The 15,151-nt window shown below is 45.2% G+C and overlaps 1 protein-coding gene across 4 annotated transcripts in view; it reads left to right on the forward strand.

Moving 5' to 3' along the window:
- The window catches only part of MCF2L2 (MCF.2 cell line derived transforming sequence-like 2), a 316,747-nt gene that overhangs the window by 212,927 nt on the left and 88,669 nt on the right, over positions 1 to 15,151 (forward strand). For all 4 annotated transcript variants that reach the window (XM_083177641.1, XM_083177640.1, XM_083177642.1 and 1 more), the window contains exons 16-17: positions 2,877 to 2,943; positions 9,198 to 9,313. In XM_083177641.1, the coding sequence (XP_083033767.1) occupies positions 2,877 to 2,943; positions 9,198 to 9,313 (183 nt within the window). The remainder of the gene's footprint in view (positions 1 to 2,876; positions 2,944 to 9,197; positions 9,314 to 15,151) is intronic.

A 15,151-nucleotide genomic window follows, 5' to 3' on the forward strand; every position in this document is an offset into this window, starting at 1 on the left:
CATGGCTATGGTCGACAATGAAAAAGGTTGACATGAGTTTTTGAAGATTTATTTTTAATTTTATCATATTCATTGTCATGTGTCGACATGGACACCAATGAAGTGGCACACTTATGTCAACATTTACATGTGTTGACCTTTCTGTGTTGATTTTTTCTTGTGGCGATTCGCGTCACACCCCCCCGCAACCCCCCCTCCCGCGATTCGCGGCACCCCCCCCGTGACCCCCCACCTCCCGAAATTCGCGGCAACCCCCCACCGGAACCCCTGTGAACCCCGCCCTCCCGCGATTCGCGGCACCCACCCCCGCGACCCCCCCTCCCGCAATTCGCGGCACCCCCCCGTGATTCGCGGCAGCTCCAGAATTAAATTGCACATGGAAAACACTGACATGGCTATGGTCGACAATGAAAAAGGTTGACATGAGTTTTTGAAGTTTTTTTGTCATTTTTTGAATATTTTCATATTCATTCTCATGTGTCAACATGGACACCAATGAAGTGCCACACTTATGTCAACATCAGTGGCGTAACTAATAATTGTGCGCCCCCCTGCCGAAAATGCAGGGGGGCGCCCCCCCCCCCCAAAAAAAAAAAAACAAGCAGCGTGGAGCCGTGGCGCGCGGGAGGGGATTGAGGGGAGAGAGCGTGTGTGTGTGTATGTGTGTGTTTGTGTGCGTGTGTGTTTTACCTTGGGCCGCATCCGTCCGCGCCGGGTCCCGGCTCTCCCGGCTACTGCTGCTAACGAAAGTGACACTTGGAAAATGGCTGCCCCCATACAGCAGACGAAAAACTGTCTGCGGTATGGGGGCAGCCATTTTCCAAGTGTCACTTTTTGTATCAGTGAGAGAGCAGCGCTGCGGCAATAGCCGGGAGAGCTGGGACCCGGACGGTGCGCACACACACGGACAGGCAGGCAGACAGTGACTGTCGTCCCGCAGCCCCCCGGCGCCCACATACCCTCAGCGCCTCCCCGCCACGGCGGGGGCTGCGGGACGGTAGTTACGCCAGTGGTCAACATTTACATGTGTTGACCTTTCTGTGTTGATTTTTTTCTTGTGGCGATTTGCGTCACACCCCCCCCACCCCCCCCCCACAACCCCCACTCCTGCGATTCACGGCACACACACACACACCTCCCCCGCGATTCTCGGCACCCCACCCCGTGACCCCCCCTCCCGTGATTCACGGCACACCCCCGCGACCCCCCCTCCCATGATTCGCCGCAACCCCGCCCCGTAACCCCCCCTCCCGCGATTCGCGGGACCCACCCCCGCGACCCCCCCTCCCGCAATTCGCGGCACCCCCCCGCGATTCGCGGCAGCTCCAGAATTAAATTGCACATGGAAAACACTGACATGGCTATGGTCGACAATGAAAAAGGTTGACATGAGTTTTTGAAGTTTTTTTTTTCATTTTTTGAATGTTTTCATATTCATTCTCATGTGTCGACATGGACACCAATGAAGTGCCACACTTATGTCAACATTTACATGTGTTGACCTTTCTGTGTTGATTTTTTCTTGTGGCGATTCGCGTCACACCCCCCCCACCCCCCGCAACCCCCACTCCCGCGATTCACGGCACACACACACCCCCCCGCGATTCTCGGCACCCCACCCCGTGACCCCACCTCCTGTGATTCACGGCACACCCCCCGCGACCCCCCCTACCATGATTTGCCGCAACCCCCGCCCCCGTAACCCCCCTCCCGCGATTTGAGGCAACCCACCCCGCGACCCCCCTCCCGCGATTCTCTGCAATCCCTCCCCTCCCGCGATTCGCAGCATCCACCCCCCCACAACCCCCCCTCCTGCAATTCGCGGCACCCCCCGCGACTCCCCCTCCTGCAATTCGCGGCACCCTCCGCGACCCCCCCTCCCGCGATTCGCGGACACCTAAGTTGCAATACAGGGCATCTTTCATACAATTCTAACCATATTTCTCATATACAAACGTTCACAAATTAAGGGGGCGCAGCCCCTTATGACGGTGTGAAGAGCGCCCGTAGGGCGCGATGAATCACCTAGTTTATCATATAAATGGTGATGCTCTGTAACACTGATATTTATCATATAAATGGTGATACTGTAACACAGATATTTATCATATAAATGGTGATGCTGTAACACGGATATTTATCATATAAATGGTGATGCTCTGTAACACTGATATTTATCATATAAATGGTGATGCTCTGTAACACTGATATTTATCATATAAATGGTGATGCTCTGTAACACAGATATTTATCACATAAATGGTGATGCTCTGTAACACAGATATTTATCATATAAATGGTGATGCTGTAACACGGATATTTATCATATAAATGGTGATGCTCTGTAACACTGATATTTATCATATAAATGGTGATACTGTAACACGGATATTTATCATATAAATGGTGATGCTCTGTAACACTGATATTTATCATATAAATGGTGATGCTGTAACACGGATATTTATCATATAAATGGTGATGCTCTGTAACACTGATATTTATCATATAAATGGTGATACTGTAACACAGATATTTATCATATAAATGGTGATGCTGTAACACTGATATTTATCATATAAATGGTGATGCTGTAACACAGATATTTATCATATAAATGGTGATGCTGTAACACTGATATTTATCATATAAATGGTGATGCTCTGTAACACAGATATTTATCACATAAATGGTGATGCTATGTAACACAGATATTTATCATATAAATGGTGATGCTCTGTAACACAGATATTTATCATATAAATAAATAGTGATGCTCTGTAACGCTGATATAATGACTTATTACAATACAAATATGCAGAAAAGGTTTTTTGATATTTATTTATAATGGCAAGTATTTTTCTTGTATTCAACAGCCATATCATTAATGAGTTAATAGAAACAGAACGTGTTTATGTTGAGGAGCTTCAAAGTATCATAGAGGTAAGTTCTTTTGTGGTTATAGTATACTAGTATTTTGGACTTGTTGTTTTCAAGTTACTAGCTAAAAAAATGTCCCCTCTTTCTTCTCATGCCTTCTTATATCCTCCTTCCTCTCCTCTGTCTTTCCCCATAGTGCAGTGCTTGTTTTGGTGTCTTTGTTTTCCTTTCCTGGGACCTATATTCTCTGTCCTGTCATGTTGTACTATCCTGAGTCCATCTTGTCTGTCTTGCCACCATGTCCCTAATCTCTCTGCTGCTGCTTTTCCTCTCTGCACTGTCATCTTGTGCACGACCCCCACGCCTGACTTTCCTGGGATCCTTCTGTCTCTCCTGGGACTACTTCTCTGGGGATATGGACAGCTGACAGACAAAAGCCCTAATTGTGGGAAAAAAACCCACAAAACTTCAACTATTTTTTTCTGACATGCTTGTGGCCACCCAGCACAAAGCAAGGCCGCCCAGCATGCGTAGTCCCTCCCCACAATGCGAATGCTATTTGCAATCGCATGACAGAAATGTGATCGTATTGCAAAAATGCAATGCGCTCACATACCTTCGCAGCCTAGCTATGAAGACAGGTGCAAGGCTGACATTTTTCATCTTGCAGCAACTGCGTGAGACGTCAGACAGCCACCACGATTTGGCATGAAAACGATTCTCACACCCCTGAACCTAGTCTGTCTGAACCTACCCAACACTGTATCACTGCCTCCTGCTGTCACTCAGAGTATGGTCACATTTACAGTAGTTGCGCATGCACGCTGTGGGAGCCACACATGTTGTGAGAAAATCGTAGATTAAAAAGTTTTTGCAGAATGACGTGGCCTGCTGAATTAGGCCCAATGTCTGCTTACACATTCAATAGGTTGACACCAAAAGATCAACATGAATTAGTTAGGCATTGACAAAAGTTAGACATGCATCAGTTCGACAGTGATAAATGTAATTTTACTTGTGTTAAATTTTGTCACATCGAATTAATGCATGTCTAACTTTTGGCAGTGTCTAACTAATGCATGTCTATCTTTTGGCAGTGTCTAACTAATGCATGTCTAACTTTTGAGGAACAAGAAAGAAAAGGATTGTCTTTGTTGCTGGCGCACTGAAGAGGAAAAGTTATTTATGTTAAAATTTAACTTTTAATAATGTCAATAAAAGAAAGCCATTAAAGGTGAAATAAAGGTTACATACATGACTGACAAAAACATTGAACAATGATTAAAAGATGCACGTGCCGTGTGTGTGTCGATTCACTGGTGTATTATAATGTGGTTACTCCTGTTGGTAAAGATGTTCCCACGAAATGGTGCACTATGGTACGTGATGTACTGAAGCCCACAGTATAGGTAAGTGGTGGGAGCTGTCAACTGAATCACGTGATTGAAGAGAGTCGTATGGGTGACCAGGCATTAAGTCGTGTCTGGTTCCTCTATTACTTTACGACTGGGTGTCTGTTGGTTCGATTGGTTGGTATAGATCCAATCTATAAGTATGACACGCTTTGCTCCGTATTGGAGGCTGCTGTTCTCATGGAAGGTAATATCGAATATGCCTCGCATAAACTGATACAATAAAGAATTGGATATCAACTGTACCTCACATAAATTGTTTGGAAGTGTACAATAAAGTTTTTAAATTAGTTTGTAGTCTGTGTCCTATTATTTGCACATAGGTCGAGTTATGTCCCTTCAGCAGACAGATGAAATTCTGTATCCCGCATGAATGGAGGTTTGGCAGGCTTTGCCTGTGCACCAAACTGACTGGAGTTTATAAGGATTGCGTGGGCGATCCAGCAGTGTGTATGCTGATGGATCCCTCTATTCAATTATAAGCACACCGGTGTGTATTATGTTCTATACACATAAATCAAGCTTATTCCATAAGGCATGTAGTGTCAGTGGGTGTAACAGACAGATGCAATTCTGTGTCCTGCACAAGTAATACTTAGCATATTATGCACAGTGCAAATCATTCATTTATTGCTGTTTGTGAGGATGGAATTAGGAAAAGATTGCATAGGCGATCTGACAGTGTATATGCTGTCCGGTCCCTCTATAGTATTGCAATAAAACCTTCACAAACTGACAGGGTGACTATGTGTGTATAGTATTAAATACACCTCCACCAAATTATGTTGATTGTCCACACGAAACCAGCCGGTGTGGTAGGCAGACAGCGTTATATATTGCTGTCTGTTATATATTACATAAGTGACAATACCGTATCCTGCACCATATTAGTCGTGCAAGTATAATAAACACGTGATTCGTAAGGATTTAAATTAATCCTGTGCGGCAAACTGGCTTTGCTGTCTTATTTTAGCGGAGATTGTATAGGTGGTCTGACAGTATGTATGCTGTCTGATCTTTCTATTTTCTCACGCTTGTCCGTTGGTATATTTATTGTCATCCAATCTGGCAATAGTCTGGTTTGGTGACCAAAAGAATATAGTGCACTGTAGTCCTTACACTCGGGTTTCTCTACTGATATAGCAAAGGATACAGTTGGATGTTAAATAATGGCATTCATTATTTTACAATGTGGCTGTTTATGCATTCTTAGAGGGATAGAAATATCCTGTGTGAGATTGCTTGGGTAATCTAGTAGTGCGTGGAGTTAGACAGATTCCACTATTTCGGTAGCAATAATCTAGTAGTGCGTGGAGTTAGACAGATTCCACTATTTCGGTAGCAATAATCTAGTAGTGCGTGGAGTTAGACAGATTCCACTATTTTGGTAGCAATTACTACCGAAATAGTGGAATCTGTCTAACTCCACGCACTACTAGATTACCCAAGCAATCTCACACAGGATATTTCTATCCCTCTAAGAATGCATAAACAGCCACATTGTAAAATAATGAATGCCATTATTTAACATCCAACTGTATCCTTTGCTATATCAGTAGAGAAACCCGAGTGTAAGGACTACAGTGCACTATATTCTTTTGGTCACCAAACCAGACTATTGCCAGATTGGATGACAATAAATATACCAACGGACAAGCGTGAGAAAATAGAAAGATCAGACAGCATACATACTGTCAGACCACCTATACAATCTCCGCTAAAATAAGACAGCAAAGCCAGTTTGCCGCACAGGATTAATTTAAATCCTTACGAATCACGTGTTTATTATACTTGCACGACTAATATGGTGCAGGATACGGTATTCTCACTTATGTAATATATAACAGACAGCAATATATAACGCTGTCTGCCTACCACACCGGCTGGTTTCGTGTGGACAATCGACATAATTTGGTGGAGGTGTATTTAATACTATACACACATAGTCACCCTGTCAGTTTGTGAAGGTTTTATTGCAATACTATAGAGGGACCGGACAGCATATACACTGTCAGATCGCCCATGCAATCTTTTCCTAAATCCATCCTCACAAACAGCAATAAATGAATGATTTGCACTGTGCACAATATGCTAAGTATTACTTGTGCAGGACACAGAATTGCATCTGTCTGTTACACCCACTGACACTACATGCCTTATGGAATAAGCTTGATTTATGTGTATAGAACATAATACACACCGGTGTGCTTATAATTGAATTGAGGGATCCATCAGCATACACACTGCTGGATCGCCCACGCAATCCTTATAAACTCCAGTCAGTTTGGTGCACAGGCAAAGCCTGCCAAACCTCCATTCATGCGGGATACAGAATTTCATCTGTCTGCTGAAGGAACATAATTTGACCTATGTGCAAATAATAGGACACAGACTACAAACTAATTTAAAAACTTTATTGTACACTTCCAAACAATTTATGTGAGGTACAGTTGATATCCAATTCTTTATTGTATCAGTTTATGCGAGGCATATTCGATATTACCTTCCATGAGAACAGCAGCCTCCAATACAGAGCAAAGCGTGTCATACTTATAGATTGGATCTATACCAACCAATCGAACCAACAGACACCCAGTCGTAAAGTAATAGAGGAACCAGACACGACTTAATGCCTGGTCACCCATACGACTCTCTTCAATCACGTGATTCAGTTGACAGCTCCCACCACTTACCTATACTGTGGGCTTCAGTACATCACGTACCATAGTGCACCATTTCGTGGGAACATCTTTACCAACAGGAGTAACCACATTATAATACACCAGTGAATCGACACACACACGGCACGTGCATCTTTTAATCATTGTTCAATGTTTTTGTCAGTCATGTATGTAACCTTTATTTCACCTTTAATGGCTTTCTTTTATTGACATTATTAAAAGTTAAATTTTAACATAAATAACTTTTCCTCTTCAGTGCGCCAGCAACAAAGACAATCCTTTTCTTTCTTGTTCCTTGTATGACCATTATTGTCTTTGGCAGCACCCCCATTCATGTATTAATTGCAATTGCAACACGGCAACTAAATATTGTGGACACCCCACCTATAACTACAAATAATCTTGTGCAGAACTACATCCCCAACCCCCCTCCCCTTGCTTATGTCTAACTTTTGCCAGTGTCTAACATTTGTCAATATCTAGTCATTTTCTGTGAGTTATACCACACACTTCTCTGTGACCTACCTCTAACTTGCCCACGCTCCTCTTTCTTGGAGCCCCTTCCCTCTAACCTGCCACCTATCATTCTCCTGGGACCTCAGTTCCCTGTCCTGTCTCCTTGCCCTCTGCCCATCTTTCCTGGAACCTACCCTCTCTGTCCTGCCACCTTGTCCACTCTCCTATCTATCTCCCGAAGCCCACCCTCATTCCCTATCTCTCGAATATGATCCCTTCTCTCTGCCCTGCCATATTGTCAGCCCCAGACCTTCATGGAACCTTTCTTTCTCTCTTACGACTCCTTCTGTGTGCCCTCCTTCTGTCCCTAACCACTACTGGGGCATATGTATTAAGCCTGTTAAAGTTATAAAGTCGTAATAAAGTGATGATAAAGTGTAAGGTGATAATGCACCAGCCAATCAGCTCATAACTGTCATTTTTCAAACACAGCTGATTGTCAATCACGTTTTATCACTTTTTCCAGGTTATTACATCTGCCCTACTTAAAGTGAAGAATGGTGGAAGGCAGGGCTGGATTAAGGGCCTAATAGGCCTGGAGCTGAAAATATTCAAGGACTTATATTAGAACTGGAGGAAGTGTGGCCCTAATAGGCCTGGAGCTGAAAATTTTTAAGGGCTTATATAAGAACTGGAGGAAGTGCGGCCAATAACATGTAGGACAAAACACTGTAAACCCCACTGTGTTCCTACAAATATAAAGTAAAAACATTGCATAAATGTGTAAAATAGGAATGCAAATGCAATACTTATGATTTATGGCCGACCATGTGGCCAGCTGGTGTCTGTCTAGTGATCATCATTCTGCCATAGTGATGGGCCTATTTTAATGTGGAGGCCTGGAGCTGCAGCCCCATTCTTAGTCTGGCCCTGAGGACAGGCCACTCCTCACAGCTCTAGTGGGCAGCTGCTAAATGTACAATAAGTAGATTAATCAAAGCGTGGAAAAAGATGAAGTCAATAGAGATAAAGTATCAACCAATCAGCTTCTAACCGACATTTTATAGACTGTATTTGAAAAATGACAGGAGCTGATTGGTTGGTTGGTATTGTGAATTAGCTTTTTCCTCAATGCAACTCTCTTCCTTATCTCTTCTATTGACATATTTTCTGATCATCCTTTATTCCCGCATTTTTAAAATATGCCCCAGAAAAATGTAAACTCCTTGCCTCTTACAGACTTTATGCTACCACCTCCTCATCTACTGTATAATCACTTTCTCTTTATTGATATTGTCAACGTTTACAGATTTAATTTTAATCACTCTTAATATTGTATTAATTATTCCATTATTAGCAATATCATCTGCAACAGATAGCAACTTTCATATTGTATCATTGCTTCTCACAATGACACGAAGAGGGTACCAGAAAAATGTCTATCCACTTGTCCTGTGATCCTCTGGGTTGCTGCTGGTCACATAAAACGGGATGCGGTCATTTGGTCTACTGCATTATGGTCGACAGTCATTAGGTCGAATCCATTAGGTCGACATGCTAAAAGGTCGACATGACTCTAGGTCGACATGGGAAAAGGTCGACATGATTCTAGTTCGAAAGGTCATTAGTTCGACAGGTCATTAGTTCGACAAGGTCATTAGTTCGACATTGTCTATGTCTATGTCGACATTCACAAGGTCGACATCTTATATAAAGAGCATTGTAGCAAGTATGCAGAAAATAACTCTATACCCATTCTTTACTGCAGGGCTATGCATCATCGCTGGACAATCCTGAAATGAATCCTTTCATTCCTGCTGTATTACAGAACAGCAAAGATGTGCTTTTTGGAAATCTTCCTGAAATCTATGAATTTCACAAAAGGCATGTATGACTATAGCTTTTCAAAACCTATCATTCAATTTACTAAAATAAATAATTTGCCCCATAAAATGCTTATTATAATTTGGGATGTGCGGGCTCGGATTTCCCAGATTCGAGCCCGCACGGACGTCATCAATCCGAGCCCGGATCCGAGCAGCGCTCAGAGATTCCCACCTGACTCGGATCTGTGCACGCGGGCAAAACATCATCGCCCGGCGTCGGATTCTCGCGAGATCACGGAACCCCTTAAATTCAGCCACCCTGCGCCGCCATCTTCACTCCAGTCTCGGAGAAGGGTGGAATAGGGTGTGCTAGGCTGTGTTGTCACAGTGGCTACCAGTACCTACCGCAGTATATAATTCCAGTTTGCTGTTGCCACTGGCTACCAGTACCTATCGCATTATATAATTCCAGTTGGCTGTTGTCACTGGCTACCACTACCTATCAAAGTATAGAAAGGGGGGGAGGTTATCATTCGCACAAGAACAAAATTATAGTGACTGGACCCCTAATGTATCCTCTGAAAATATCGGTTTCTAGGGAACAGGGGTGTGCTACCCTTGGACACGGTAGATTAACACGAAAGAAGAGAAAAGAAGAGTGTCCTTTGGGTGCACCCACCCAAAGGACACTCTTCTTTTCTCTTCTTTCGTACCTATCACAGTATTTAATTCCAGTTTGCTGTTGCCCCTGGCGACCAGTACCTAACGCAGTATTTTATAATTCCAGTCAGCTGTTTCCACTGGCTACCAGTACCTATCGCAGTATATAATTCCAGTCGGCTGGGGTACTACCAGTACTGACATATACCTGACATGGACTACCTACTAGTACTGACATATATGCACTCCAGTGTTGCTGTCCTATATCATAACTTCACAAAAATAATGGAGATCCAAAATATGGAGGATAAAAAAAAGGGAAAGATTAAGAGCTGCTTTATCATAGTTCTGAAGCTGCTGCCACTTGTCATGACGACATAGACAATGAAATGCCATCAATGTCGTCTTCCAAGGCCGATGTCCAGTGTCAAGCATGTAAAATTGAACCCGCCCTATAGTAAATTTAAGAGAGTTAAGCTGACACCAACAAAAACACAGCAAACAACTCTGTCTTCTATAGACATATCACAAATCCCCAAGGAGAGTCCAAGGGTGTTGGTGGTTGTGATGTCGGACCTTCCCATCACTGTAAGTGAAGAGGTGGCTCCTTCCACCATTTGCAGTACGCCCACTGCATATGCTGGAAGCCTCACCCACAGTCTAGTTCCAGATTTTAATAATGAAGGTGATGTTGTACACCAGGAGGAGGATATTGATGTAGCTGGTGCTGAGGAGGAAGTTGACAAGGAGGATGCTGACGTGGTTTGCTTAAATGAGGCACCAGGGGGGTTTTCCAGGATTTTGTCCATGGGATGAAAAAGCCCATCATCATGCCTGGACAGAGGACCAATAAACCCACCTCTACGGTCTGGATTTTTTTTATCCGAATCCGGACAACATATGTATTGCCATATGTAGCTTATGTAAAGCTCCAATAAGCAGGGGTAAGGATCTTGCCCACCTAGGGACATCCTCCCTTATAAGCACCTGAAATGTGGCTAGCAGTCCAGGGACACCTAAATCCCTTGGTCCTCCTGTTGGAGCCAAGCGCCTGGAAAGCACACCACCAACTCCCTCCTCAGCAAATTCCTCCTTGATCCGGATCTGAGGGAGTTCTGCAAGCCATGGAACCAGCATGACTGACTCCTCTTCTATCCAAGATTCCTCCAGAGGATCCTGCAGCACTATGCCTACTACTGCTGCTGCGGATGCTGGGAGTTGGTCATCATCCCAGAGGGGAAGTCGTAAGACCGCTACGTCCTTCACTAAGCAATTGACCGTCCAACAGTAGTTTGCCATGAGGACGAAATACGACAGCAGTCATCCTATGGCAAAGTGGATAACTGCGGCCTTGACAGCTATGTTGGTGATAGACGTGCATCCGGTGTCCTCCATCAGTGGAGTGGGATTTAGACGGTTGATGGAGGTATTATGTCCCCGGTACCAAATCCCGTCTAGATTCCACTTCACTAGGCAGGCGATAACCGGGATGTACAGGGACGTCAGAAAAAGTGTCATCAGTGCCCTGAAAAATGCAGCTGTACCCACTGTCCACTTAACTAAGGACATGTGGACAAGTGGATCAGGGCAAACTAAGGACTATATGACTGTGGCAGCCCACTGGGTAGATGCATCGCTTTACGCAGCAGCAGCATCTCCTGCACTCCAGCTCCTTCCAAGGCAGGCTACGCTGTGTATCACCGGTTTCAGGAAGAGGCACAAAGTCGACAACCTCTTAGAGAAACTGAGGGAAATCATTCCCAGTGTCTAACCCCCCTTAGACTCTCCTGGGGATTTGTGGTGTCGGACAATGCCAGTAACATTGTGCGGGCATTACACATGGGGAATTTCCAGCACGTGCCATGTTTTTCCCACACAATAAATTTGGTGGTGCAGCATTTCATCAGAAGTGACAGGAGCATGCAGGAGATGCTTGTGGTGGCCCGCAAAATTTGTGGACACTTTTTGCATTCTGCCACTGCCTGCCGAAGGCTGGAGCGGCAGCAAAAACTCCTCGACCTGCACTACCATCAGCTTAAACAAGAGGTGGTGACGCGCTGGACTCCACCCTCTATATGCTGCAGAGTATGGAGGAGCAGCAAAAAGTCATTCAAGCCTGCACGGCCACCTGCGACATAGGCAGAGGAGTGGGGCTGCACCTGATTCAAGCGCAGTGGAGGCTGATTTCCATGTTGTGCAAGGTTCTCCAGCCATTTGAACTTGCCACACATGAAATCAGTTCCAACACTGCCAGCTTGAGTCAGGTGATTCCCCTGATCAGGCTGTTGCAGAAGCAGCTGGAGAAAGTGAAGGAGGAGCTAGAGCGTTGCGATTCCGCAAAGCATGTCGCTTTTGTGGATGAAGCCCTACATGTGCTTTGCAGAGGAATACCTTCTGGCCACTGTGCTCGATCCTCGGTTTAAAGTGTATGTTGTGTCTCTGTTTCCAGCGGACACAAGTCTACAGAGGTGCAAATACCTGCTGGTCAGGAGATTGTCATCAGAAGGGGACCTTGACACGGCCACAGCTCCTCCTTCATTTTCTCCCCCACCTGTGGTTGCGAGGAAACAGCTGCGATTTCCCACACAACCCACAGGCGGGGATGCAGGGCAGGCAGGAGGGGGTTTGGACATCTGGTCTGGACTAAAGAACCTGCCAACGATTGCTGACATGTCTACTGTCGCTGCATTGGATGCTGTCACCATTGAAAAAATGTAGACATGTCAGACAGTCCTTACCTGTACTGGAAGGAAAAAAACGGGCTCTATTTTACCTGAGTTGTCCCCCCTCCAGTGTGTACTCCGAAAGAGTTTTTAGTGCAGCGGGGAACCTGGTCAGTGAGCGGGGAAGGAGGTTGCTTCCGAAAAATGTCATTTAATGAAGACCAGGAATTGCCTCCAGAGATTATAACAGGACCTGTGATTGTGGAGTCCAGTGAGGATGAATTGATAATCTGTGAGGATGAGGAAGTACACACTGAAAGGGGCAAGGAATCAGAGGAGGAGGATGACGAGTGACGATGACATCTTGTCTCTGTAGAGCCAGTTTATACAGGGAGATATGAATTGGTTTATTTTGTGTGGGGGCCCTGTCGCTGAAATGTTTGGTTTGTTAAAGTGTGCATGCCCTATTTCCGCAACATAAGGGTGGGTTGGAGGGCCCAAGGACAGTTGCATCTTGCATCACTATTCATTAATCCCACTGTTGAGAGTCATTGATTGCTGCACGAATAGCCCACTGCTGGAGGTAAACATGATCAAGCCATCACCATTCATTAATCCCACTGCTGAGAGTCATTCATATGTGGGTTAAGTGGACTCATCTTTAAATGCATACAACTGTTTGCATTCCAATAATAATCAAAGACCTGACCAATCCCACTGCTGAGAGTAATTGATTGCTGCACGAATCGCCCACTGCTCCTCGGCTGGTGGTAAACAACACGATCAAGCCAGATAGTGGTCTTATTAGATCGTAAACTGATAAAAACAGGATACTCGCAGACCAACTCAGTGCTGCACCAATTGCCCACTGCTCCTCGGCTGCACATCGTAAACACGATCAAGCCAGATAGGGGTCTTATTGGGTATTAAACTGACACGTACGATTAGGAAGGAAGCCCCCCGGTTTCTGAACAGGTATACAGCTCCAACTCAGGGGTAAAAGTGGTCCTAGGCCCTTATTCTGGTTGGTGCGGTCGAGCCGCATATGCGGCTCCGACCGCACCAGACGAATCCCCGCCTACAAGACGGATCGGCACGGCCGTCCGTACACGGACGGCTGCCGATCCGCATGAAAATGGCGGGGCGTACGCCTCCACCATGTTGGGAGCTGCCCCCTGCATTCGATGGTCGTCGACCATCGAAGGCAGGTCCGCACGCCCCGGCAGCTCCCGCAAGCTGAGACCACACGGACAATCGTCCGTGTGGTAGCTTGTATGGGGGCTGAAAGCTGACATCCGGCGACGTCAGCTTTCCGCCCCCATGAGTTGCGTCATGCCCTCATTAGCATGCGTACGCCCCGCGTTTGCATGGGAACGCCCATGAAACGCGGGGCGTATACATAGGGAAATGAGGGCATGAAGCCCCTCACTCCCCTATACGCCCCCTTTGCGGCGTAGTAACGTTATGTGCGGCGAATTCGCCTGCACATGCGCAGATTGACCTCTGCGCATGTGCAGACGGAAAACATCGGCGGTACGGCCGCACGCGGGCCGTACCGCACGAATCAGAATAAGGGCCCTAGAGAGGTAGGGGAACTCTTTTCCATCTCCCACCTAGTAATTACCCCCTCCACCCATTAGGCAATGTTTTGAGAGACGACTGGTAATAATCCCACAGTTGAGCAATCAGATTATTATATGGATCGCTTTTCATTATTATATGAATGATGCACTATTTTTTTTGATCATTGCTTCTTTTATTGTGGGTGGGCCCAATGGCAATTCCATCTTGCACCTCTTTTGCCATTATGTGCTTTTTGGGGCCTAGTTTTTTTTTTTTAGCTGGCTTATTGGGTATAAAACTGATAAATACAGTTACACACTTGCACAACAAGTCAGTGCTTCACAAAACGCCCACTGCTCCTCGGCTGCACATCGTAAACACGATCAAGCCAGATAGGGGTCTTTTTGGGGCCTAGTTTTTCAAACTGCCATCCTGTCTGCCGCTGCAGTGCCACTCCTAGATGAGCCATGTGTTTGTGCCGCACACTTGTGTGGCTTAGCATAGTTATACAGCTACCTCCGTGTAACCTTTTTCCCTAAAAACAATATTGTGAGGTGTGAGGTGTTCAGAATAGACTGGAAATATCAGATTCTTACCTGATAATGTGTTTTCTTCTACTCCACCATGGCAGCCATTACAACATGGGTTCCTCCCCCGTGGGTAGTGACAGGAAAGGAAAAAAAAGACACCATCCCCCTATATTAGGGCACCTCCTCCTTGGCTCAGTGTCTTTTGACTTTTCCAGCTTAAATAAAACACAGTTAGTACATACCAACACAATACAACACATCGGGTCGGGAATATATGCTGCCATGGTGGAGTAGAAGAAAACACATTATCAGGTAAGAATCTGATATTTCTTCTACCTCCCCATGGCAGCCATTACAACATGGGTTCTATCCCAGCAGTTACATAACTTGGGTGGGAAAAAACCCGTAGGTTAACAACATAAACTTTTCATATATATACACATATACTTTCCTTTTTTTTTTTATATTACCGCACTGAGG

This window comes from Crinia signifera, chromosome 3, assembly GCF_055691185.1.
Source record: "Crinia signifera chromosome 3, ASM5569118v1, whole genome shotgun sequence".
Classification (NCBI taxonomy): Eukaryota; Metazoa; Chordata; class Amphibia; order Anura; family Myobatrachidae; genus Crinia; species Crinia signifera.